The following is a 26,272-nucleotide window of genomic DNA, read 5'->3' as shown; positions in this document are numbered from 1 at the left end:
CGGGATTCGAACCCACACTAATGTAACCAACTGACTTGGAATACCCAGTCCTTTGTTTACGTAGTTATTTTTTTATTTACCGAATTCCTTTCCTTATAAGTAAGTTCAATTTATAAAGAATACTTGCAGTTCGCTGAGGCGTTTAGGGTGTGGCGCGGAGCTATACTGCACTGGCAGCACATGGCTAATCATTCCTGCACAAGAAGCGACAGCGGCAAGACGTGTTTAATGTGATTCGTTCTTTCCGTTATTTTTGTTTCTCAACTTTAGCTAAATTAAGTTGTATAAAATCTTCAAGCAATTAATGACACATAGCTCCATGCCACCATTCAACAAAACCCGCCAGCACCATTCCACCGAAGTTTCTGAGTAAGTTGCAAATTGTTATTATCAAATATTGGAATTGCTTTACTTGGTATAAAGCCTATTAGACAATTGTTGAGCGTGTACATTTTCATTGCATTTAATATTGTGAACTTGTCGAGTTAGATTTTCATTGCTTATCATGTTGGTAAATTTTGTGGACTTAAATTGGTTCCACGCAATATCCTTTTCTGCCGAGACAGCCACTTAAGATCGGGCTGTAAAATTTACTATTGTGTTTAAATGAGCTATGCGCCAAGTTGACTCTATTGGTTCCGTGAGATATTTCTGGTTAAACATTTTTGAAATTAACGGTCATTAATTAATTATCCATCAACGAAATGTAGCATTATTTAATAATGATAACGTTACTTTAATTTTCAGCTGGTATAAATCCCTTTTGATGTCTCTCACTGAGTCTAATCCTCTGGCTAGTTAAACCCGTCCCTACAACTTGTTGAGGTACGTGTAATAGTCATTGTGTTTTCTTTAAATTGTTGTAATATAAACATGTATCCATACAGTTATGCGCCGTAACAGATATGTTGAATTTTTGTGTAATCGACGAACGGTGTTCGTCTCTAACTGTAACGGTTCTTGAAGTGACAATTTCATTTAATCGAAATGCATTCTTTTGATTGAAGAACTAAGAGAATTTGTATAGTATATTGTAATAATTTTCTGTATTCGTTTTTCCACTCCCTTCAGTGCGAATTGAACAACATCATTCCCCATTTATTTTGCGGTAGCCTTTTTTATGGCTTATAGACTTTATTTTTGTCGATTTTTATACTTCATGATCTATAAAACCTTACTTATTTGTTGTGTTATAGTTTTGCTTTGTTTCATCTAAAGTAAACCACTGCTTCAATTACATCTGGAGTTTTCCAAAACCTGTTCTTTATTATTGTATTCCTTGTCACGTGATTACACTACCAAACGTGGCCAGAACCTGTTCAGCTTCATTTGGAGCGAAAAATATTAAAACTACAGAGCAACCCGGAACAAGAGTCAGGTCTCAGTTGTCTTCGGGCCCCAAATTAAATAATTTAAAGCGATATGGCATATAAAAAGCCAATGAACCACCCCCCCCCCCCCCCCCCCCCCCCGGAAAAAAAACGTGTGCCTTCTTACGTAAGGCACACGTTATAATTGCAAAACAAATTTCTAACATTGATAATGGCAGCAAAAATTCACTTTTCAGCATAGGAATCTCGGATTTCAAAGATATCTTATCAGGAGTTACGAATCGAAATTTGAAAAGGTCAAGGGTGAAGAGGTCAACCAGTAAAGACTCTACGTGTAGAATTAGCTGGTTTGCTATATATATCGGACTACAATAACTTTCAGATCAAATTCTGGCCTTGCCCAAAAGATTGGTCTATGTGTCTAATTAAACTCGTGCTGGATGTAAATATTTTCCAACTTGATTACCTGTATTTATTTCGTGCCTAATTGCGAAATTTTACCGGAGGTTTGTGTGACTCTCCAGAGGGCAATATCATTGAACTGGTTTCCTTCATTGTGTATTAGCCATCGATGAGTCCAGGCAATGGAAACTTGCACACACGACCCTCAGCCAATGACAGGTGTTCATTGACCTCTGTGAGGGCGCTGTTTAGAGCTTCTGACGTCACATGCAAGGAAGTTTATTGGTTGACTGACGAAAAACAGCCCATTAGCTAGCCCAGTTATCTGGTGATAAGTCTGCACCACTCAGTTTGCATGCAACACTTGGCTTCTTTATTCTGTAAGTATTTGTGATACCAGCGAACGAGTGGTGAATTGCCATGATGGCTCACTGCGAGGAGATGTTGCAGGAGAAAAACCTATTGATATTTCTCTTTGGAACCCTCGTGTGGTTTTGCCCGCTATCCTGCTGGTGCCTCGATCTTACAGGTGAGTCTTTTAGATGCTTTCGAGAAAAAAAAATTAATTAACTCGAAATTTGAATTATTCCTATACTAGACCTGTATACAAATTATTAAGTCAATCTCTCAACCAACCAAATCCACATGCCAAATAAAGTAAAAGCGTTTACAGTCTTTAATTGCTGTCTAACTTCAGTTCACTGTAAATAACCATACAAACAATTTTACATCAAATGAATGTTTTAAATGATATTTCAATTTGCCTGCATTACAGGCCTAATCTTCAACAGTAGGCTAAACCAAGAACAAAGAAAATGAACAAAGTGTCAAATTAATGTGATTTGAAGGTAATGATATTAGGAAGCTTCCCTTAGAATATTTATAGTTGCTGAGGTACAGTTGTTTTTTACACTATTGGTAATTACTCAAAACAATTATTAGGATAACCACTTACTTGGTTACGATTAATGGGGAGCTGTTGATAGTGCAAAACATTGTGAGAAACGGCTCCCTCTGAAGTAACATAGTTGTCGAGAAAGAAGTAATTTTCCAGGAATTTGATTTCGAGACCTCAGCTTTAAAATTGATGTCTCGAAATCAAGCATCTGAAAGCACAAACCTTTGTGTGACAAGGGTGTTGTTGTTTTTCATTATTATCTCGCAACTTCGATGACCGAGGGAGCTAAAAATTTAACAGGTTTGTTATTTTATGCATATGTTGAGATACAGCAAGTGAAAAGACTGCCGTCGATTTCACAAAACTCATCCTAACTTAAGACTGATCTTTTAGGACTTAGGACGAGTTCCAACCCTGCACTGTAGCATAAAAAACTTAAGATTAATCCTAAGTTAGGACGAGTTATTCGTCCTAACTCAAGATAAGACGAGTCCTAACTCTTTGTGAAATCGACCCCTGGTCTTTGACAATTACCAATAGTGTCCAGCGTCTTTAACTGTAAAGTTTAAAAAAACTATTTTAACGTTTTTAACCGTTTTTTTTAATGCATATGGCTGGAAAGATGTTTTAAAAGTAGAATACAATGATCCAAACAAATTTGCCTCGAAATAATTGCGTGGTTTTCCATTTACTGTGCGAATTAACACGGTCGGCCATTTATGGGAGTCAAAAACTTGACTCCCATAAATGACCGACCGTGTTAGTCGACGGGGTAAAAGCAAAACCGTGTAATGATTGTGTGGATCGTTGTTTTCTACTTTTACAACATCTTTCTTCCCATAGACATTTTATAACAAACGGTTACAAACGCTTTTGAAAGATCAAAATCGTCCGATCCAAGGCACCGTGTTCCTTTAAGGCACACACTTTTTTGTTTTCTAATCACTTTACAGAGGGAGTAGATCCAGGACTCCTGATTTGATTTGTTGAGTGTGTGTTATTTCTCCATAATGTTTTCATTGACACGGATTTTAGTTTTACAATACGCTTCGTAATAACCAAAAACACAAGTACGAAAAACAATAAATTTCAGTGCTTTGCTAACTTTTATTAACGGGTGCGTTAAAGAAATTGTGACATGTTTCCTACAGTGTTGGATCTTAACGAGATGCATGCCAGCCAGGTCTCGGACAACGGGGACTTTTCAGCAGATCTAGCGATTGACGGCAACTCCGACACAAATATTCAGCATTGTTCCCACACCAGTAAGTGTGAACTTTAAATAATAGGTTAATAAAGAAAGTGTAGGGGTCTAGAGCATATAAACCTGGCATGTTTACTTTGTTTGATGCTGGAATCTTATACGCTTTTTTATTTTATGTAAGCAACCATACAACCCACCCCTTAAAGGGAAGGGTACACATTTGATTGTCAAAGACCAGTCTTCTCACTTATTGTATCCCAGCAAAAGCATCAAACAACAAGCCTGTGAAAATTTGAGCTAAATTGGTCATCGAAGTTGCGAGAAAATGATGAGAGAAAAAAACACCTTTTTTTGACGAATTTGTGTGCTTTCAGATAGGAATAAAAGACTTCTGGCTTGAAGTCTTTTATTATTTTAGTGAGAAATTACCTCTTTCTCAAAATATATGCTACTTCAGAGGGAGCCGTTTCTCACAATGTGTTATACTATCAACAGCTCTCCAATGCTTTAAGTTAATATTTGTTTTGAGTAATTACCAAACGTGTACCTTCCCTTTAACCGACATGACTATTTTCTTTTTATTGCCTTTTAACCAATGATTCTGCACCATCTAGACCTATATCTCTTGGTTTCACCGTGATTTTTTCTCCACAATTCATAACATCAAGACATCTCTTATTTAATTCCTTGTTGTAGGTCATTTTGATGCTCATCCCTGGTGGAAGGTGGACCTGGGCGCAAACCACTGCCTCGGTCGTATCACCCTTGTCAACAGAGGAGATTGCTGTCGTAAGTGCAAAACGTTGATACATTATAATTTAAATGTCCTTTCAAAGACATAGTGGTATGCTTATTATGACTGTCCTGATCTGTAGGTTTATAGCAAGATACATTTGGTATCCGTAACCATAGAGTTTGTTTGGTTGATAATTGTGTCTTTTAACATTTATTTGAACTACGACACTTGTTTATTGACCAACGAGGGCGCTGTGATATCAAATTGGCAAGTAAGTGAAACAACATCGTTTAATGTGTAAGGAGATACCAAACCCATGAAATTTGTTGTCCTTTTCATCAGGATAAAACTGACAAAACACCAATCACAAGATTTATTTCGAGACAATGGTTTGAACTCAACAGTTACGTAAGCCTATACATCCTTAAAGGCAGTGGACACTAATGGTAATTGTCAGAGACAAGTCTTCACAGTTGGTGTATCTCAACATATGCATTAAATAACAAACCTGTGAAAAGTTGAGCTCAATCGGTCATCGAACTTGCGAGATAATAATGAAAGAAAAAATACCCTCGTCACGGCGAGGTTGTGTGCGTTTAGATAGTTGATTTCGAGACCTCAAGTTTTAAACTTGAGGTCTCGAAATCAAATTCGTCGAAAACTATGGCACTTCAGAGGGAGCCATTTCTCACAATGTTTTCTACCATCAACCTCTCCCAATTACTCGTCACCAAGAAAGGTTTTACGCTAATAATTATTTTGAGTAATTACCTATAGTGTCCACTGCCTTTAATTCAAGTGAGTAGAACGAGTTTAATTTTTATTGACAGCCGAAAGAATGAATGGCACAATCGTGAGAGCGGGCATAGAGAGCGACATTTTCAACAATGCCGCGTGCGGGCTACCAGTGACATCGGACCAAGCATCGATCCCTGGGGCACACATACCGATTGTGTGCGACCCGCCCGTGATTGCCCGCTACGTCAGTGTGGAAGACGACATTCCAACTGCAGACTCCAATGCACTAACACTGTGCGAAGTGATAGTTGAAGAGTACCCCATGGAAGACTGCGCTCTAATAGCAAGTAAGAAGAAGGAATAAAAACAAGAATTGTTTGGTTTATTTCTGTTCGTGAACTATTGTTGTTGAATGGGGAAAACAAGGAACAACGAAGTATTTTAAATCAGTACACATCATTTTGACCGGTCAACTAACTATATCATTGTCCTGGGGTCGATTTCACAAAGAGTTAGGACTAGTCCTAGGAGATATACACATTGCATGGATAGTTCTAACTCTTTGTGAAATCCACCCCTTGGAACGTTAAAATCATTGCGTCATTATCAATCTAGGGGTATTCAAATCCGTTCGGTTGTTTTCTCACTGTCCAGGTATTATTTTTGTTCGTATTCCGGTGTTCTTATTTTCAACCGACCTACCGTCGTTTACTTATTACGTAATCTTGTCGACAAAAGTGATATAGAGATCTCGTAAAGTGCGTTTGTTTTAGCAAACAACTTCAACGTTTTGTACTTTTATATGTTATTATCTACATTTTTAACATTCATGTTTTTATTTTCTGTATTTTTATAAACATGTATGTTTTATGTTGGAGAGGTCTGGGAGGGCACATCGCTTCGATGACAGTTTTTAAAACTTTTGCCTAACCCTGGACGGCCCCTGCCAACAAAGAATTATGTCCGAAGATTTTAAAAAAAAAAAAATTAAAAAAAATAACCGTTTTCTCGCATTCGACTACTGATTTTCTTATTGTATTCAACAGCTACCGATATGTCTACAGCTGCAATGATCGTTAACCCGTCGGTCTCCATCACCTGCTTGTCCACATTGATGTTTGTGGACAAAGAAATAACCAACGAACGCCCTCTGTTGGTCGTTTACATGAAGTCACCCATGCAATGTTTCATGCGTTGCAAGATTAATGACGAGTGTTGGTCTTTCGACTACGTCATGACTTCTGGTCAGTGCAGGCTCTACGATGTAAAGGCTGGAGACTTGAAGGCAGATGATCAGCCAGGCTGCTTGGTGTATGCAGTAGTCCGTGGCTAGACCAGTATTGCAATATTAACTGACTCCGCACTCGATGTATTGCAAACTCATTTTGTTCATTTCTTTATTAAGTCTTATTAGTTTGTTAAACTGTAAAACGTTTAACATAGAAACCACGGAGCAAGTTCCATCAATTTTTCGTCATCTCTAATTTATTTTAGGATGAACCGCCTCTAAAAAGTTCTACTCGATTTCTGTATCAGCTATTGGGTAGGCAAAAAATATCACAGATTTGGAAACCCCCAAAAGATTATCATATTATCTCAAAAGTAACACCGAAATTTTTGGGGAAAATAAATGTTTTGTCGAAATTTCTAAGATGTCGACATCCTATATTTTTCTTATGGTGATGACACCCGAAACAGGTTTATTGTTTGGTGCCCGACATCCCACAATAGAATGTCGTCATCCTAAGATACGAGAAAGTCATCATTTTGCAGGATGTCGTCAACCCTGGCATAATTTTCGCATCTTTTTGATTGATTCCGTCATCATGGAATAGCTATAACGAGGTCCGGGATGGGATTCGAACCCACGACCTATGCAATTCTAGAGCAGTGTCCTGCCAATATTAGGTATGTTTTCAGGATGTCATCATATTTTAACCATTACTAAGATTTCCAAACAACATGCTTTTATGATTTTTAATCACCGGCCATAACCCTATCTATATGTAATATCGTCGTTTACACTACAGTTAATAGTTTGATAAATAAAGTTATGACAACATAAATTGAATATAATTGTGTCAATTATTGGCTTCAACTTCTACTACCCGGGGAAAGTGCCATTGAAAAATGTTCTTATTGAACTGTATCACTGGCAACGACCAACATACAGTACAACATATACAAAGAAAACTATATATAAAAGTTGTTTAGCGCCATCTCGTGAACCCACCTCTATAGCATGAAGTGGGACATCGTTTAGCAGACTTCGAGGCTTGTGGCATTATACCAGAGATCCGTTATAAAGCCTACGTCAATCCCCATGCATGATCAGCTTTTTCCTACATTCGATAGCCAATAACAATGCAGTCAAATGCTATTCGTATACATATAAAACATTTACTGACATACACAGTGCCTATTGCATGCAGACGACCCAAACTAAGAGTTCCACATCTGTGTTTTGATTAGTCCGAGGTCAGCTGCACCCGCATCACATCGGACCAATCAAAACACAGATGTGAAAAGCTTCCGTCACTGCACGTTTATCCAATGAAAATTCTTTCTTTTTCGTTTGAGGATTAACTCGAGACTGAGCATGCCCAACAAAACTACTGACCTGGGCCAAATTTCATAGAGCTGTTGACCCGTTAGCAAATTTTGCTGCTTACTGTAGCAGAAAAATGTGCTGATGTGTTAACGTATTTCACCAGATCCATTATTTCATATAGCTGCTTAATAGCACAAAAATTTGCTTAGCATGAAATTTCTTCCTTGATAAAAACAGCATTACCAACCAAATTTTCATTTGTATTTAGCTGTTGTTTGCTTATCCTGAAAACCACCTGGAAATTTGGTTGTAATCCTGTTTTTATTTAGGCAAAATGTTCATACTAAGCAAATTCGTGTGCTTAGCAGCTCTATGAAATTGGGCCCAGAACATTTCTGGGTGTGCATGCACGTTCACCATTGCATTGTTACGTCACTCGTGCACTCACTGCGGGTTGGCCAGTTTGTACCCTTTGCTTATACGGTAAATAGCTTTATGAAACAGAAATTCTGCTATAATGGACGCTCCAAAACGGCTGCTAACATGTTTTATTAAATGTGGGCCTTGTCAGGGTTTCAACGCATAAGACGTCATCTCGATGAGCCTTGTAAACAGTGCATCAGTGACCGTTGATGCACTGTTCGTGCTGCTAATTTGCATCCGGTTGTCAATGAGACAAGGTCACGACAAACAATTAACCTCGATAAGCATGCTGGCCCAGTTAAAGGCACTGGCCACAATTGGTAATTATATAAACTAATTGCTAGCATTAAAACTTGCGTAAAAAGGAGCCGTTGATATTATAAAACATTTGAGAGAAACGGATCCCTCTGAGGCAACGAAGTTTTCGAGAAAGAGGTAGTTTCTCACTCAAATAATCAAAGACTTCAGGACTGAAAAAGCCTTTTACTATACATCTGAAAGTACACAAAGTAATGCAACAAAGGTGTTTATTCTTTCCTGGTTCTCTTGCAAAAATAACTACCAAATGAGCCCAAAATGTTCACAGATTTGTTTGCATATGCTGTGAGAACTCTGGTCTTTCACTATAGGTTTTCTGGGTCAACTTCGGAAAAAGAGCAGCCAATTTAACCACCAAGCTATTCTATTTCGCGCAAAATCGAATGCTACTCAAAAGGGTCATTCGATTTCGTTTTGGGATTAGTCAAATGTAATGTTGCGTCATTCGAATTAACAAAATAATCATACAGGATTAATCTTAAGTTATGCAGAGTTTGGTGAAATCGACGGCTGCCATAGCTGGCCTACACAAAACGATTAAGGCTGTGGCTACGGCTAGACGTCCCTAGCAACACCTTTACCAACAGTCGATAGCCGAAGCTCTAGCCGCTATTTCAGATAATAATGGTAAAGTGAACGTGTTCACGAAGGGCCATATGAACACCGAATCAACGATGTGTTAATGATCGTTGTCATGGATACCCTTGGGAGGCAAGCCGGCCGATTAATTTCTGGGAAAATTTGCTAATTGGAGCAAAAAATTTCATCAATTGTGTTTAAGTTGACCGCGAGAGCGAGTACGAGGTTTCGCGCCAATCTTGACATCCGGGCACCTCGAATAGCAACTACAGTTGCTTTTGATGAAAATAATGTTAATAGTTATTGATATTTTTTTTTTTTTATTTCACCCGTTATTTGTTTAAATAATTGTATCTATTAATTTATTAAATTTATATTGCGCTTTCTCCGACCAGCCTGTTCGTGGGCGAATAACAATAAAACAAACCAAAAGAAATTTATAGGGGGAAAAGAACACCAGTAGAAATAAGCAAAATGTGAATGAAAGCCTAGAAGACAAAACAGTTACATGGACACCATAATACCAAAAAGAAAAATGCAAGTTAGGTTCATTAATTTATAGCATGTACGAAATTTACAATCAAATAAATATGCAGCATAAAAAATGACAGATTCAAAACTTACTGCACATCACAAATGCTCCCTTTATAAAATAAAAAAGGGGGGTTAGGGGAAAAAGGGAAAATTTTGATATTGTAAAAGTAGACTACTCATCATTGGCGCTACGAACTATACAAAGTGTACCAAACCATACCATATTATTTCAGCTTATTTGCTTAATATTTAAGCAATGTTAACCGAGGCCTACAATCATATTTTTTTATAGAGTTGCAGTACATAATTGATTTTTGCAACAAACTAGTTGCTGGCACTGTAGGTAACCCACCATGTACATAAACAACTGTGAAAGTTTTAAATTGATCGGCCATCTGGGTCACGAGAAAATAGGGGAAAACAGAACAACATGACTAATACGCAAACTGAGCCTTTAACTCCTTTTAACGGGAAATTAGTTTTAAGTTTTTCTCATCAATTTAAATTTGATTTTTTTTTTTTGACAGAAATATTTCAAAGGATGTTTTCTACTATCAAAAGACCGTGTAAATTATATGTAAGTCTGTGATCTTAGACGAGTTTTTTTTTCTTACAATTCTGTAATAATGATGATTATAGGCTTTGCCATTTTCACCGAAACTGACCACATTTTTGGGGCCACACACTAACACCAGGGTTTAATTTAGCTTCGCAACAAACGGCGGGCACCATCCTCAAAACATATGAAAAAAATAACGTTTCCACAAAGTCACACCAACCTTGTTTGTAGCGTGCACGGATGACCTACATTTTCACAAATTGACAAACAGAAAACGGAAAATCTACTGTTTGTAGAATCGATGTTTTTTTTTTTGAGCTCACCATAATTTCTAAAAGCTTTCAATACCAAAACAGCACTGTGAGAAGTATTTCGCTTCAAAGTGATGTTGTTATGTTATAAAATTATTGTTTATGCCCCAAAATTTGAATATATTTACATAGGACTCAAACAATCGACTTGTTAATTAATTGCCTTTAGATTTCGGGGTAATTATTTTTTTACCGGTGTTTTTGGCTGCTTAGATTTATGAATTGGTAGTAATTTTGCGGGTCAATCCGTCTCGGTTATTATTTATTTCCTTTTATTATTCATTGCTAAATGGGTAATGCTGTTCCAAAAATAATTGTTGTATAAAATAATTGACGCAATTTAGCCGGACGCAATTTATCCATTGGCTACAAGTTCGATTCTAGTAAACCTGCAATAACGTCTTCGACTTCAAAATAAGGATCAGATTGCTTTCAAATTATATTCGATTTTCAAGTTGACGATGACGTCACTGTGTGTTTACCTTTATATGTCCAAAGTAATTTGCATTAACTTGGTTCTTCATTATTGATGCAGTACTTTCCAGTGTCCTGTGAAAACACGTCACAAGCATATTACGACGTTTGCAACTCTCTTGAGTAGGGTGTAATTTGATGTTCAAGAACCACGTCATTTACATTTCAGTAGTGGGTCTTATAATAGTTCCCCAACATAATTAAAAAAAAATTGCAATTCATCAAAGCTTTTTGCAAGAGATAATGTGGAGAAGGAAAAAACGTTAATTAAAAAGAAGAACAACATTGACGAACCCCACAAGTACAGCACGAATTGAACACCTGTTTTGTGTCTAGGGCTGTTCCTCCACAAGCCTCGGCTTATTTGAACAGCCTCCTACTATATTGTTATATTGATACGTATTTTCAGCTTCATTGTAATTTGGCATGTTTACTCGTTGCTTGCATTGAAGTACTGTAACGTTATCTTAGTGATGCTGTATTTTGTAGCTGTTGCTACGGAAACAAATGTTACATTGAACAGGGGACTTACGGGACGCTTGGTGGCAGCAGACTTACCAGGTAAAATCTATTGTTCTCGGTAATGTGCGCGTGTTCGGAACTACGGTCGTGTCCGAATTGGTGGCTACGGCTGCGGCTACGACCGTTGCCAGGGGTGTTGCTAAGGGCGTCCTATACTTCTATGCATGATGACGCGGCGATCCGGCCGCCAATTCGGATCCGGCCATCGTTAACAATGGACATTACCTGGTAGGTCTGCTGCCACCTAGTGTTTCAAAGTCTACTATTAAAAAAAAAAACGGGGAAAACACGTAGATGTCTGTCGGAGCAAAACAATGTCAATACAGTTAATAATAATGCTTATAGTAATAGTGGATTCTTATGTAGAGCGCATATCCGTCCGGCGAACCCCTTCTTTGCACTGTTGTCAATAATTTTAAATTTACCCCCATCATTTCAGATCGACCTGGGCAATCCTAATCCGTTGCTTTTAATATAAGTTCAAAGGACCAACTAAGAAAATACTAACCACACATTGTTTTAACTAGACTTTATAGACAATTGGTTCAATATTTGTCGCGGTGATAAAATCCCGACTCTCTCGATTCTCGCGACACTTGCGATGTTCTCGCAAGACTACTGACCCCGCGAGATCAATATGTTTTGCGAGAAGAATGAACGGGGAACTATAAGCTCCTGGGTGTACTACGCTGTCACAGCATAAAGGACTTGTGTACAAGTCAAAATTGTACCCTACGGTGTAATAATGAAGTCCATTTTGAACAAAAGTTGTTTGCCCTGCCAAGTTTTTCTTCAATTTTGCAATAAAAATCCATAAGTTCCCTATAAGCCTAAGGCCCACAATTAAAGACAGGTCTGGTGGGGTTGGTCATTGACCTGTTTTGTGAAACCCACACAACGTTTTGTTGACTTTATAGATCCGAGTTTAGGCAATCAATTCATCATCAACCCAGCTGCATGGATCACATCTACCACTGCTCTGAATTTTCAATATAAATAAAGCCACTGGACACATTTTGGTTGTTGTTCAAAGAGCGGTACCTTAACTTGTGCCCAATTTCGTAGGCTGCAGCAGTAAATGTTACTTAGTCATCTTCTGCTAAACAGTATTGAGCAGGATACCAGTCACAAATTGTACACGTGATAAATGGTAGTTTGGCTGGTAGCCTTAGTTTGGTCAGCATACTTTGGTTGTGGTTAGCAGTTGTTGTGCTGCTCATTTGGGCTGTGGTGGTTCCCAACAACGAAGTTGCAAGAGATTAATTAAAGAAAAAATACCCTTGGTGCACAAATTCGTGTGTTTTTTGGAACTCCACGAAAAATATATATGAAGGCTTTTAATATTTTGAGTGAGGCCTCTTTCTCAAAAAGTACGTTGCTTCAGAAGGGGATCCGTTTCTCACAATACTTTACTCTCCATAGCTCTCCGTTGCTCGTTGCCATGTAAATTTGTATGCTAACAATTGTTTTGAGTAATTACCACAGTGCCTTTAAACAATGTTATGAAGAGAAACAATCACATTTTTCATGTGTTCTAGAGGGCATCTATCCTCATCTGTTTGTGGATGTATTTAAAAAAAAATCAATCTTTATACCTAATTTCCACCCACTCAAACAATACGTGGTTAAATTATTTGGTTTGTGTATTACACATTAGAGGCACTAAACACTAATGGTAATTACTCAATTATCATTATTAGCATAACAACTTGATTGGTAACGAGCAAAGGCGAGCTGTTGATAGCATAGAATATTGTGAGAAACGGCTCCCTCTGAACTAATGTAGTTTCTGGGAAAGAAGTAATTTCTCACTTGAATAATAAAAGACTCATTTGAGCATTGAGTCAAAATTTTAAAAGATTTTATTTTATTCATAATACACCAAGTTGGGATACCAATACTGGTCTTTGACAACTACCAAAGGTGTCCAGTGCATTTAAAGAGCGTCTCCATTAAACGGGCGACAAGCCACTTAAAGACACCGGATTATATCTTTGATAATTGTCAAAGACCAGTGTTCTTACTTGGTGTGTCCCAACTTATGCATAAAACACCAACTGTGAGAATTTTGGCTCAATTGTTCAACAAATTTGCAAGAGAATAATGAAAGAAAAATACACCCTTATTGCAATACTTGTTGTGCTTTCAGATGCACAATAAAAGGCTTCAGTCTAAGTATTTTATTGTTTGAGTGAGAAATCACCTCTTTCTGAAAAACTATGTTACTTCAGAGGGAGTCATTTCTCACAATGTTTCATACTTTTAACAGCACTCCAATAATGCTCGTTATCAAGTATGTTTTTATGTTAACAAATTATGTTGAGATGTTACCAATTGTCAAAGTGCCTTTAACAGTTATTCATAAATACCTCAGACAGTTTCGCTATTCCTATTGGTGGAGAGCGCGTCAAGTGGGTGTGTATAACCCTTTGTTTATGACCGGTAAAAAGTGTTAATTCATGGGCGTGACACGCGACCTTGCACCTGTTCTTTTAAGACAGTTTCTTCATTCCTATTGGTCGAGAGCAACGGCTGAAACAGTTGTGCCACATCACGTGATACTCGCGACGCGCACAGCATTCTCTTATAAGGAGTTGTTTACCCGAGGGCGGCGGAGGGCTTTACCATTTCATAGCTGGAGGGGTGTTGTGTTGAAAGGAATCATTTAACAATTATAATTTTTGCATTTATTTTACTTTTTGACCAAAAAGTGATGATGTTTTTGACCGAAAATGTATTTATGAATGGGAATCAAAGTGTGTTGAATCGGTTTTAAACTTGTGGTTTACACCCGCCGAGGCCTGTTTCTTTATAATTTACCTCGACTTCGTCTCGGTAAAATTATCAAGCACCAGGCCTCGTTGGGATTAAACCACTAGTTGAAAACCTCTTCACCACACATTGATTCCCTTATTAAAACTGGCCCGAATATCAAACGAGCAGTTAGACTATCTGAGAGCTGGCACGTATTTTTCTCATTAGTAAGCTAGTGTGCTATCAGCAGACGTGTCTGGTGGATAGTGCAAAAATGGCTCGCTTGAAAGGAATATTGCTGGAGAAAAACTTGTTGATATATCTCTTTGGAATCGTCGTATGGTTTTGCCCGCTTGGGTGCTGGGGAGTTTGTTTTAAATGTAAGTCATTTTGTGAGCGTTTCTTATTAGGTAAAGACGCTGGACAATATTGGTAAATGTCAGAGACCAGTCTTCTCACTTGGTGTATCTCAACACATGCATAAAATAACAAACCTGTGAAAATTTGAGCTCAATTGATCGTCGAGGTTGCGAGGAGATCAATGGAAGAAAAACTAACGCCCTTGTCGTATTTTTAAAGGCAGGGTTGTGGGTTCGAATCTCACTCGAGTAATCACATGAGTAAACTGTGCAAACATCGGTGTAGGGTACAAACAAAAATGATATGTATTTGTTTTCCTTTTTTTTCCCGAAAATTATCATTTTACTTTTACCATTTTCTCCTATACAAGTTTGTTTTTAAGATACTCCTAGGTTTTGTGTGTTGTGTAACGCACGTTAAAGAAGCCAGTGCACTTATCGAAGAAAATGATCTTGATTTGATTGGCAGCATACTGCGCCACAGCACATTGTAAACCATTACATGGTGCCAGGTTAAGGGAGTAGATCTCATAATTTGTTTCAAAACGTCTACAGTCCCACATACGGAGCGGCTAATAAAAATGTTGTATTATGATTTATATTTTTCAAAAGCAAAAAACACTTGCGTCTAAAAATAAATTTAAAAAAAATAAAAAAATTGTGTGTAATTATTGTCGGTGGGTGTAAGATAGCTCTGTTAATGCGTGGTAATTAAAGCCATTATACACTTTCGGTAAACAGTATTGTTCAACGCTCACACTTCGTAAATCACAACTTGTATATAAAATAACAAACCTGTGAAAATTTAGGCTCAATCGGTCATCGGAGTCGGGAGAAAATAACGAGAAAACCCACTCCTGTTTTCGCGCGTTTCGCCATGTCATGACATGTGTTTATAATAAATCCGTAATTCTCGCTATCGAGAATTTATATTATTGTTTTTATGTTTTTCTCAAAAAGTAAAGCAATTCATGGAACAATGTTTCAATAGAAGTCTTTCACCGTTACCTTTTGTAAACCCTGTAAATTATTTGTAAATCTGTGACCCTTTTTTTCCTGTACCGAAAGTGTATAATGGCTTTAAATAGTCTCCTGTCCTTATTTTGTACCGCTGTGGACAAAGATTCTGTCCCCAGATGAATATGTCCCCCCCCCCCCCCCCCAGACGAATATACCTGGCTATACCTATACCAAAGTCCCCCTAGAGAGTATTTCCTTTGATAAAATGTCTCTCGTTGGGATATTCTGTCCGCCGTGCTCAATACAACGGATATTATAATTATGCCCTCGGAAGGAGAATTTGTCCCCCAGGCATAATCAAATACCGACGGAACTAATTTAATCTTGCTTTATTCCCCCACGCTTTACTGGTTTATTATAGGAAATATTGTAAATTTATTGCTCTGTTAAAGGCAGTGGACACTATTGGTAATTACTCAAAATAATTATTAGCATAAAACCTTACTTGGTAACGAGTAATGGGGAGAGGTTGAGAGTATACAACATTGTGAGAAACAGCTCCCTCTGAAGTGACGTAGTTTTCGAGAAAGAAGACATTTTAAACGAATTTGATTTTGAGACCTCAGATTTAGAATTTGAGGTCTCGAAATCAAGCATCTGCTGAAAGCACACAACTTCGTGTGACAAGGGTGTTATTTCTTTCATAGTTATCTCGCAACTTCGACGACCAATTGAGCTCAAATTTTCACAGGTTTGTTACTTTAATATTATTCCAGTCAAAATCTAATTCACCAACGTTTCTCATAAAATAAAGTAAATACCTTTAACTGCATGTAGTCTAGACTATGCACTTGGTGCACCGTCAATCATTTTAAATTGTCGTCGGCGGGCGTAAGTAGATATACTGCTTAGCAACTTAAACATTCTCATCTCATGTCCTTCATTAGTGCAATGCTACAACCGTCGCGGATATGATGTTTGTTAGCAGGGGAACATGGGTGGGATGGGGGTGGGGGGCTTGTCAATTAGTTGTTTTACCATGGTTTGGTACAATTAGATGTCAATTGTTTGGTTTACATCTGATGAACATACAATCAAAGCTTAACAACGGTTTAAACCAGGTTAGGCACCTTCAAAGCAAGGTTTATAGACAATGAGAGCACGACTTTAAAAACAGGTTTAAACCATAACACTCCCATCTTCAAAACATGGTTTATTTATAAGCAATAGAATTGAACTCAGCATGAACCATGTTTTGAAAATAGTGGACACTATTGGTAATTTATTACTCAAAATAATTATTGCCATAAAACCTTATACTTGGTAACGAGTAATGGGGAGAGGTTGATAGTATAAAACCAGGAACATTAAAGACACTGGACACTATTAGTAATTGTCAAAGACAAGTCTTCTCACTTGGTGTATCTCAACGTCATATGCATAACATAACAAACCTGTAAATTTTTTAGCTCAATCGGTCGTCGAAGTTGCGAGATAATTATGAAAGAAAAAACTTCCATGTCACAGCACGAACTTGTTTGCTTTCAGATGCTTGATTTCGAGACCTCAAATTCTAAATCTGAGGTCTCGAAATCAAATTCGTGGAACTTGTACTTCTTTCTCAAAAACTACATTACATCAGAGGGAGCCGTTTCTCACAATGTTTTTAACTATCAACCTCTCCCCATTACTCGTAATCAAGTAAGGTTTATATGATAATTATTTTGAGTAATTACCAATTCAAGAACCGGCTTTGTTATTTTGTTTTTCCAAGTGTTCTCTAGGACAACTTAGAGTCGTTTCACACACTGTTTCGCCCTGCCCACAGTTTTGCTTTATTTGCCTTGTATAAAAAAATGTGGTAATTAACTATTTGTAGGGGAAATCGGTCGGCTATAATTTGCCACACGACACACGTTTAAATATAAACAGCACTCTATTCAAACTTTAATTGATAGAACGACGAGCAATGCGAAACCTTATAGACCGTACGTACCATGCACTCCAGGTGCTGCACGCTGCCTGTCGCCGCGCCGTCATTGCTGGCTCGCGGCAGCATAATGTTTTGTACACGAGGGAATCGTAAAATCGTAATCTTGTTAGCTTTTTTTATGCGAAATAAGTGTCTATCTCAATGATTCCCACACTTCACCTCTGCAGGACAGTTTGAGAACATTATGTACAATATGGTATTTAACTTTTTTTAAACAAAACAGATTTAAAGTGAAGACTGAAATTTTATCGAAAAACCTGGGGTCGATTTCACAAAGAGTTGAACATTATTAGGGCTAATTCTAAGCTATGACTAGTCGTATGAGATGGAAAATAAAACCGCATGAATAGTCTCAAGTTTGATCGAGTAACTCGTCTAAACTCGAGATAAGACTAGTCTTAACTCTGTGTGAAATCCACCACGTGCCTTCGATTTGTCATGTAAGATTCCCCATGTGCCAAAGTTATTAAAACACTCGTTTGTCATTCCTGTGCCAGAGCGTACACTTGTTTGTTTAAAATGATTACCGTTCAATTAATAATAATAATAACCAATTCTTTACATTAGTGCCCAGGTCATAGGGCCAATAACATCACGCTTAATGTTTCTCCGCTCCCTTGGGAGTATACAACCTGGTCAACAGTTAACCTCGCTCCAAAGTATCCCTCATTCACATATCAACCTATACCCTCGCATGTACCCATTTATACCCCCTGGGTGAAGAGAAGCAATAGTAAAGTATCTTGCTCAAGGAAGTCAAATGCTTTGACATCGATGGTTGAAAAATGTTTGTGGAGTCTCTGGTTAGCTAATATTCCACCTGCTCTCGATCCGTATTAATTTGCTTTCAAGAAAATTATTTTTATTTCAAAAACTACAATAATATTTCAGAGGGAGACATTTCCCACAATGTTTTATATTATCAACAGCTCTCCATTGCTCGTTACCAGTTAAGTTTTGTGTGCTAATAATTATTTAGAGTTACTACCAATCATATGGTGTTCAGTGCCTTTCAGCTTCATGACAAGTTAACTTTCTTTGGGTTAAATGCAATTTCTGGTTTAACGAAAAAAATATCGTCCCGGATATTGTTAGGGGGTAAGTCTTAAATCGCCCTGTTTGTTGTAAAAATTATCAGCGAGAGAGGGCGGTACATGGACTGTTTTAGAGCCGACTCGAAAGGACTGGGCAAGTCTACAAATCTGAATGTTTGTGTGTAAACTATCAGACCTCTTTCCAGTAATTCATGTTGTGGAAAGTAACTGTCTTAACAAAAAAGAACACGCCAACCAAAAAAGACCATTAAAGACTATAGTTGAAAACGCCCCCACCGTAAAAACAAAGAACAAACACATCTAGTTTAAAGGTAGTGGACACTATTAGTAATTACTCAAAATAATTATCATCATAAAACATCATTTGGTAACGAGTAATGGGGAGAGGTTGATAGTATAAAACATTGTGCGAAACGGCTCCCTCTGAAGTGACGTAGTTTTCGAGAATGAAGTAAGTTTCCACGAATTTGATTTCGAGACCTCCAGTTAGTTTAGAATTTGAGGTCTCAAAATCAAGCATCTGAAAGCACACAACTTCGTGTGACAAGGGTGTTTTTTCTTCCATAGTAACTCGCAACTCCGAAGACCAATCAAGCTCAAATTTTCACAGGTTTGTTATTGTATGCATAGGTTGAGATACATCAAATGAGAAGACTGGTCTTTGACAATTACCAAAAGTGTCCACTGTCTTTAAGTAATGTGTTTTTCTTCCACAGCCAACAAGAACACGCCAACCAAAAAAAGACCAATAAAGACTATAGTTGAAAACACCCCCACCGTAAAACAAAGAACAAACACGTCTAGTTTATTAATGTGTTTTTCTTCCACAGCCGTTGATCTTCTGGGGAAAACTGCCAGCCAGCAATCAAATTACTATCACGTTACAGCTTTACTTACAGCGGATCTAGCCATAGATGGCGACTCAAGAATACTCGTGAATGACTTCACCTGCTCTCTTACCAGTAAGTTGCGGAACTATGCTTAAAAGACCCCGTTGCCTTGGATCGGTTGAGTTGGTCTTATCAAAGCGTTTATGAAACCGTTTGTTATAAAATGCGTGCGGTTAGATAGATGATTTGAAAGTAGAATACAAATTATTGATCCACATACACTTGCTTCGAAATTGCACGGTTTTCCTTAAAAGTCGTGAACAAACACGGTCGGCCATTCTGTGGAGTAAACATTTCGACTATAAAGTGGCCGACCGTGTTAGTTCGCGACGTCCAACAAAAACCGTGCAGTTTCGAGGCATTTTTGAGTGGATTATTATTCTACTTTTAAATTATCTATCTAACCATAAATTATGCATTTCATAACAATGGTTTCAACTCGCCTGATCCACGGCAACGTGTTCCTAAAGGGTCTGGGTATTTTTTGTAACTAACACAAAACACAACATCCAACGATTTACATAACACGGTTTGGAGATAATGATGGAAAGCTTCCCTTAAAATATTACTTGCTGAGATTATTTTTTTTTTTTTTTGAGAAAGAGTAAATAGAGTCACGAAAATAATTATCGTTTCAGTGAGAGCATGGGTGAATAATTGATCAGTCGTCGGTCAAAATGTCAAAGTATTTTACATCGTTTAGTTCTTTATTATGAACATTATTACTATGAACATTTTACCTGGTAAGTCTGCTGCCACCTAGTGTTCAACATTTTTCTATTGATCCAGTAAAAATAATCAATATAGTGTTTATTTTAGATTCCAGTCCTCATGCCTGGTGGAAGGTGGACTTGGGAACCGAACATCTTCTCGGTCGCGTCACCATCGTCAAGAGAGGTGACGGCATTAGTAAGTTTTACTACACCGTTTGTTTTAAAGACACTGGACACTATTGGTAATTATTGTCAAAGACTAGTCCTCTCACTTAATGTATCTCAACATACACATACAAATAATAACAAACCTGTGAAAATTTGAGCTCAATGGTCGTCGAAGTTGCGAGATAGTAACGAAAGAAAAACACACTTGTCACACGAAGTTGTGTGCTTTCCGATGGTTGATTTCGAGACCGCAAAATTCTAAATCTGAGGTCTCGAAATCAAATTCGTGTAAAATTACTTCTTTCTACAAAACTATGTTACTTCAGAGGAAGCCGTTTCTCACAATGTTTTATATTATCAACCTCTCCCCATTACCCGAACTAAGTTAGGTTTTATGCTAATAATTATTTTGAGTAATCACCAATAGTATCCACTGCCTTTAAATCACCTAAGCAAAATAAAGTACATTCTTGCGTAAGAATTGAAAAAAAAAAAACGTAAATCAACTAATTTCCTTGGGGAAAAAAAAAGAATTAGCTGCTGCAACCAAAATGACCTGTACGGTATTATGGGACTCATGTCAAAAATAGTTAATGGCCTGACGTTTCGACCCTATAGCAAAGATTTTCTCGAAGGCTAACAAAATAACTGTAATACAAAAATCATTTGCTCGCACCATCCAGCGCTCGTTTGAGTGTTGAACCTGTTCTACACCTGCCTAGCTTATAAAACAGTACAGCATCGGCGTTTTTAAGTGACAATGTTTGAAAGACTTATCTTATAATCGATGGTGGCTGCCTTGAAGTTGAATGTTTCAGTTGATCACAACAAGAGATAATTAAAAAATAAAGCAAGGAAGAAGGAAATAAATGGTTGCCTGTGGGATGTGGGTCTCGTCTGCCGATAGATAATTATTAATTTACTTACAGAGGGTCGTTTGACTGGTGCTCTTGTGAGGGTAGGCATAGACAGCGACATTTTCAACAATGCCGTGTGTGGGTCAGCAGTGACATGGGACCAAGCATCGATCCCTGGGGTACACATACGGGTTGTTTGCAACCCGCCTGTAACTGCCCGGTTCGTCAGTGTGGACAACAAGGCTAATGCGACAGCATCAGATGGTGTCAAAATAAGTCTGTGTGAAGTAATGGTTGAAGAGGTCCGCCCGGAAGAGGAATGCCCTAAAACAACAAGTAAGAAGAACTTTGAATACATGGTCTGCAATAACATTATGTGTGTATCAACTTGCTTTGCATATGTGTTTTCGAGAACTGTTCTTGCTTTGTATTTTATTGCCGCGGGCGGAGTGTAGATTTTTCGGGATTTGTGAGACTTCCATCAGTTTTAAAAAGAACTGTCCTGCTTATTAATTGCGAAACGGGGTTAGTTTTGCTTTAGTGGATCGAGGGGACGTCATCACTACCGCAGCGTGCGTTTATATTGATCTCAACGTCTCGACTATAGCCTGCTCTAGTCAACGACAGCAGACTAAAGAGTGTTACAGATATTGCCCTTTTTATACCTCATTATTGATCACTCTAATCAGGTTAGTTAACAATTATTGAGTCATTGAAATAGCTGGGCCCTTTTTCTATCAAGATGACGTCATAACTAACTGTGCCCGGGTCATAACACTAACTGTGCCAGGGGCACAGCAGTCGACTGTGTGGCCGCCCTGAAAATAAAGGCAGTCACTCATTCAGTGTAAACGGGACGAAGGCTATGGTTTGCGTATAGCTGTGTGGTGCTTAGCTACTTGTTATGCTTAAAGCAACTCTATGAAACATGTTTGAAGTTTTTGTGCAAGTTTTGTGGGTTTGTGTCCACATGAAACCACTGTTTTGACGTTTTACTAACGGTAGACCCACTTTTGTTTCTTTATTTAAAACCCAAGTTAAGTCAGTTACGGCGCCTTCATTCACCAAGACGTGCATGTCCACCTTGCTCTACAACGGGAAATGTGTAAACGACTCAGGCCCTCTATTGGCTGAAGTTACCTCGAGGTCACCAATGCAATGTTTCCTGAGTTGCAAGAAGAATAACGAGTGCTTGTATTTTGACTACGTCATGACTTCGGGTCAGTGCAGACTCTACGATGTGAAGGCTGGAGACTTGGAAGCAATTGATGAGCCAGGCTGCTTGATGTATATGATGGGCCGTGCCTAGACAGTTTTGCTAAAAAAAATATTCAGTATTCAGCCGATCTGAATAACTTTTTTAAATAATTATTGGAAAGAGAATGTAGGGTAGTGATAATATTTGAAAATCAGTTTCTTGTATAGACCAATCAGTGAGCACCGGGCGCACAAGTGTTGAGCACCACGCGCCACTGCTGCGTGTGCAGGTGCCTAGTTTTGTGCACAAAGACATTAGAGGACCAGATTTAGACATTTTGTTTTTGTTTCATTGTTTGATCGTCACACAAATTGCAAGAGTTTGTTTTATGGTTGATTCTTGTTTATTTGGTGGTTATTGATGACATATCCGAAATCGGACAAGAGTTTCAAGCCAGAAGTGACCTAGTTTGCATATTTAAATTAGGTGGTAATTAGCAATCTTTAAGGTCAATTTCATGAGGAAATCATGTTCCCTTTCACGCTTTATGGAAATAAGATGTTTTCCTCAACGACTTACACAATTTTCTTAGCAGGACATCGTGATATACCAGTGTAGAAACAAAATAGAAACCGAATCATCTTGAAAAGGGTGCTTGTCTTTGGGTATAATTAATTAAAAAAATTATCGTGAATTTATTGTAGGGATCTCGACATTATCTCGCCAATCACGCTAACCCGGAAAAGGTTAACGTTGGATTTTAACACGGATTCCAGGTCATAGCGTACCCGGAAATGTGACAGACCCAAATCACACGACCCGGAAGATAAAAATGTATCATCGTACAACATTGAAACAAAACGAGTCACGTTTCCCTAAAATTACATTAATTTTCTGCTTGACCACTTTTTTCATCATCTTGTATGACCCATAATCTGAGTCACAATAACCCAGGTAAGCAGGGGTCAAACTAGACTTGATTCAAGTCCCATTCTCGTGTGAGAGGTCCCTTAGCATAATATCACCCCCAACTTATTATAAAACAACACGTTGCATACACCGTCCAGTGCCCGCTCGTCGCCGTCAAAATGTGGTCCCGAGCATGCGGAACAGGAGAATAGGGAATGCAGAGCATCACAAAAAACAGTAGTTACCTGGGCACGGGATTGGGACTTGAGTCAAGTCTAGGGTCAAACTTACTTAGATTAAATTATGAAAGAAGAAAGCAAATGAGATTTAGTTTCACTCCTGGTCACACTTCTCGGGGTCAGGCTCCCAAATCCGGTCCAGAACCTTTCGTATTGTCTTCTTATTCCCACCAGATAATCTTGAAATCATTTCCCACCCGATCAGGGTCAAACGAAAAATCAGGAGGTCAACAGCTTGCGGGAAATAAAACTGTTATTTTATAGTTTGATTCAACTAAGAAAGTTGCAGCCTTAAAACATTGAGGGCGCACTTGGTATCCCTACATAAGAGCCATTGGGAGGAGAGTTGCGACAATTTGCAACTAGAAGCCATTTCGTGTCTCAGCTGCCCATCGGGTTGTGTTGCATTTGGAAACAAATGGCGGTCAGCAACCACGTGGCCAAATAAAACTGGTCACTATTTCGCAATTCTCTCGATCAGAGCTCTGCCCTACATCAAAACTGTGTATTGAGAGAGATTGCACCATCAGGGATGACCAGTTTTCTTGGGTCACGTGGTTGCTGGGCGTCATTATTTTGATCCAAACGCACGGAACAACCCAATGGGCAGACTTATCTGTTATCATGATTGTATTCGTCAATGCCGTTTGTTGGGGTGGGGGGGGGGGGGGGCTCTTCCCGACATCAAAGCTGCCCAGTATTCTACATCTATGCTGCTACTCGTCAACGACTTTCAGCTATTGATTATTGACCTATGTGATTGATTTTACTACGTGTGTAATACAGATTTGGATTGTTTTTGCGAGTTTAAAATTGTTGTAATAAAATTCAGAATAGGTACAAAATTAATTGATGTCTCGTAGATAGTTTGTCCGTGGAAGAATCACGTAACGAAAAGTTATGCGGAGAAAAACGTAATTTTACTATGGGTGCGTTCGATAAGCTTCTGGGTCGACCCACCCCGCTGTGCTCATTCGGCGGGTGAGCCCCTGACAAGAGCTAATCGAACGGTCACACTCGCCCTCTCGTGGTGACGGCATGCACCTCAGGTCACCCCAAGTGACCCACTCCACACAAGCAGGGCACTGGTGGCTGACCCGGGTGAACCCCGTCAAAGCTATTCGAACGTACCGGGGCAGACCGGGTCGACCCAGGGAAGCTTTATATTGAACACACCCACTGTGACAACTGATCGGTGTGAAAGTTTGTTGGTATTCTTCCAGCCAAATCATGGGGTACAGAGACCGGTAGCCTGAACATGACGTCACACGTGAATAACGCCAGCGAGTGGCCTCTAGCCAATAGGTCAGTCCCCGTTGATTTTTGCACCTCGCATCTCTTTTACCGAGATTCAGTATGCACCGCAACCGCCGCGTGCATGCAGCTGCCAAAACGTTGCGTGCCTCGCTCGCGGACCAATCAAAACACAGATTGTAGATAGAAAGCTTATGTCACTACTGGGCCCAATTTCATAGAGCTGCTAAGCACACAAATTTGCTTAGCATGAGATTTCTTCCATGGTAAAAACAGGTTTACCAACCAGATTTCATTTTGTTTCATATTGCTTGTTATAACCTCTGCTTACCAGTTTTCACGCTATAATGCCTTTTTCTTTGAATTGGGAAAAAAATAATGATGCCATATATCAACCGATGCCCTAATTATCTTTATTTGTTAATATTAAGTATGCAAACATGTATTAAAACTTGATGGACATTGAAATGTTCACACCACACACCGATCTTCGAAAACTTCAACTGGCCCCATTTGTTTTGAGTTTTTCCTGTTTTCACGGCAAACGAGAAAGTATGGTTTCCCGGTGAAGCCATACATGGAAGAAACATCTGCAGTGACTACAAGTGTTCTTTGAGACTCTGTGTATGACTGTATAGCCAGCAGTTGCCTTCATTTGATTCAACATATTTTTTTTTATAATTAATTTTTAATATTACCATGGAAACTTGCAAACACAAAAAAATATATATATATAAAGTGTGAATAGTTACTGGCTTCCAAATCTGATTTTTATTTATTTTTTTTCTCATAAAATTATTTATAATAAAGCGTATAGATAAACAGTGATAATTGAATCAACAAGCTGATGTTTAAATCTTAATATTAATAATATTATTGATACGAGGGTTACAAAATAAAAATCTCCAAAAATATTAGAAAATGATATAAGGCACATGGCTTCTTTAAGCCTCGGTATTTTTTTTTCAAGAATGCTCAGCAAAACATTCAGTCACATGCTAATGATCATCATGAATTGTGAATTGAAATAGCGTTTGATGAAACTTTTTCGGTGGGCAAAATGTTTTATGGCCTCAACATTATGACATATTTTGGTACCTTGTAGAAATGCCTGAAGTACCAAACTGTTTGCATTTACAAGTGCAAATGACCAGTGGAGCCTTACGTGTTTCTAAGTTTTGGTCAAGGGAGAGGAGACTCTTTGCTTGGCAAATAAAACCACACAATTTTTATCTAGGGACTGTTTACATCGCGCACAGAGAGGTAAAAGATTTGCCACGATTTTAGGGACGCCTCGAAAACAGGACCTCCTACGATACTGGTATTCAGGTGTTGTTTGCTTA

The 26,272-nt window shown here is 38.4% G+C and overlaps 1 protein-coding gene across 5 annotated transcripts; it reads left to right on the top strand.

The window, feature by feature from the left end:
- Positions 1–205: 205 nt before the first annotated feature.
- Positions 206–24,316, top strand: LOC117297035 (fucolectin-6-like). 5 transcript variants are annotated; one of them, XM_033780158.1, is made up of 7 exons: positions 206–369; positions 748–825; positions 1,897–2,113; positions 3,783–3,896; positions 4,532–4,624; positions 5,402–5,656; positions 6,356–7,321. In XM_033780158.1, the coding sequence occupies exons 3-7, from the start codon at positions 2,089–2,091 to the stop codon at positions 6,640–6,642; spliced, it is 774 nt and encodes a 257-aa protein (XP_033636049.1). In that variant the 5' UTR covers positions 206–369; positions 748–825; positions 1,897–2,088; the 3' UTR covers positions 6,643–7,321. The 5 variants fall into 5 exon arrangements, 4 of the variants coding, with proteins under 4 accessions (XP_033636049.1, XP_033636050.1, XP_033636048.1 ...); XR_004519845.1 differs by lacking the exons at positions 1,897–2,113; positions 3,783–3,896; positions 4,532–4,624; positions 5,402–5,656; positions 6,356–7,321 and adding exons at positions 19,532–19,663; positions 20,411–20,500; positions 21,402–21,665; positions 22,367–24,316; XM_033780159.1 differs by lacking the exon at positions 1,897–2,113.
- Positions 24,317–26,272: the final 1,956 nt, after the last annotated feature.

Source organism: Asterias rubens, chromosome 11 (genome assembly GCF_902459465.1).
Source record: "Asterias rubens chromosome 11, eAstRub1.3, whole genome shotgun sequence".
NCBI lineage: Eukaryota > Metazoa > Echinodermata > Asteroidea > Forcipulatida > Asteriidae > Asterias > Asterias rubens.
This window is presented reverse-complemented; position numbering and strand designations above follow the sequence as displayed.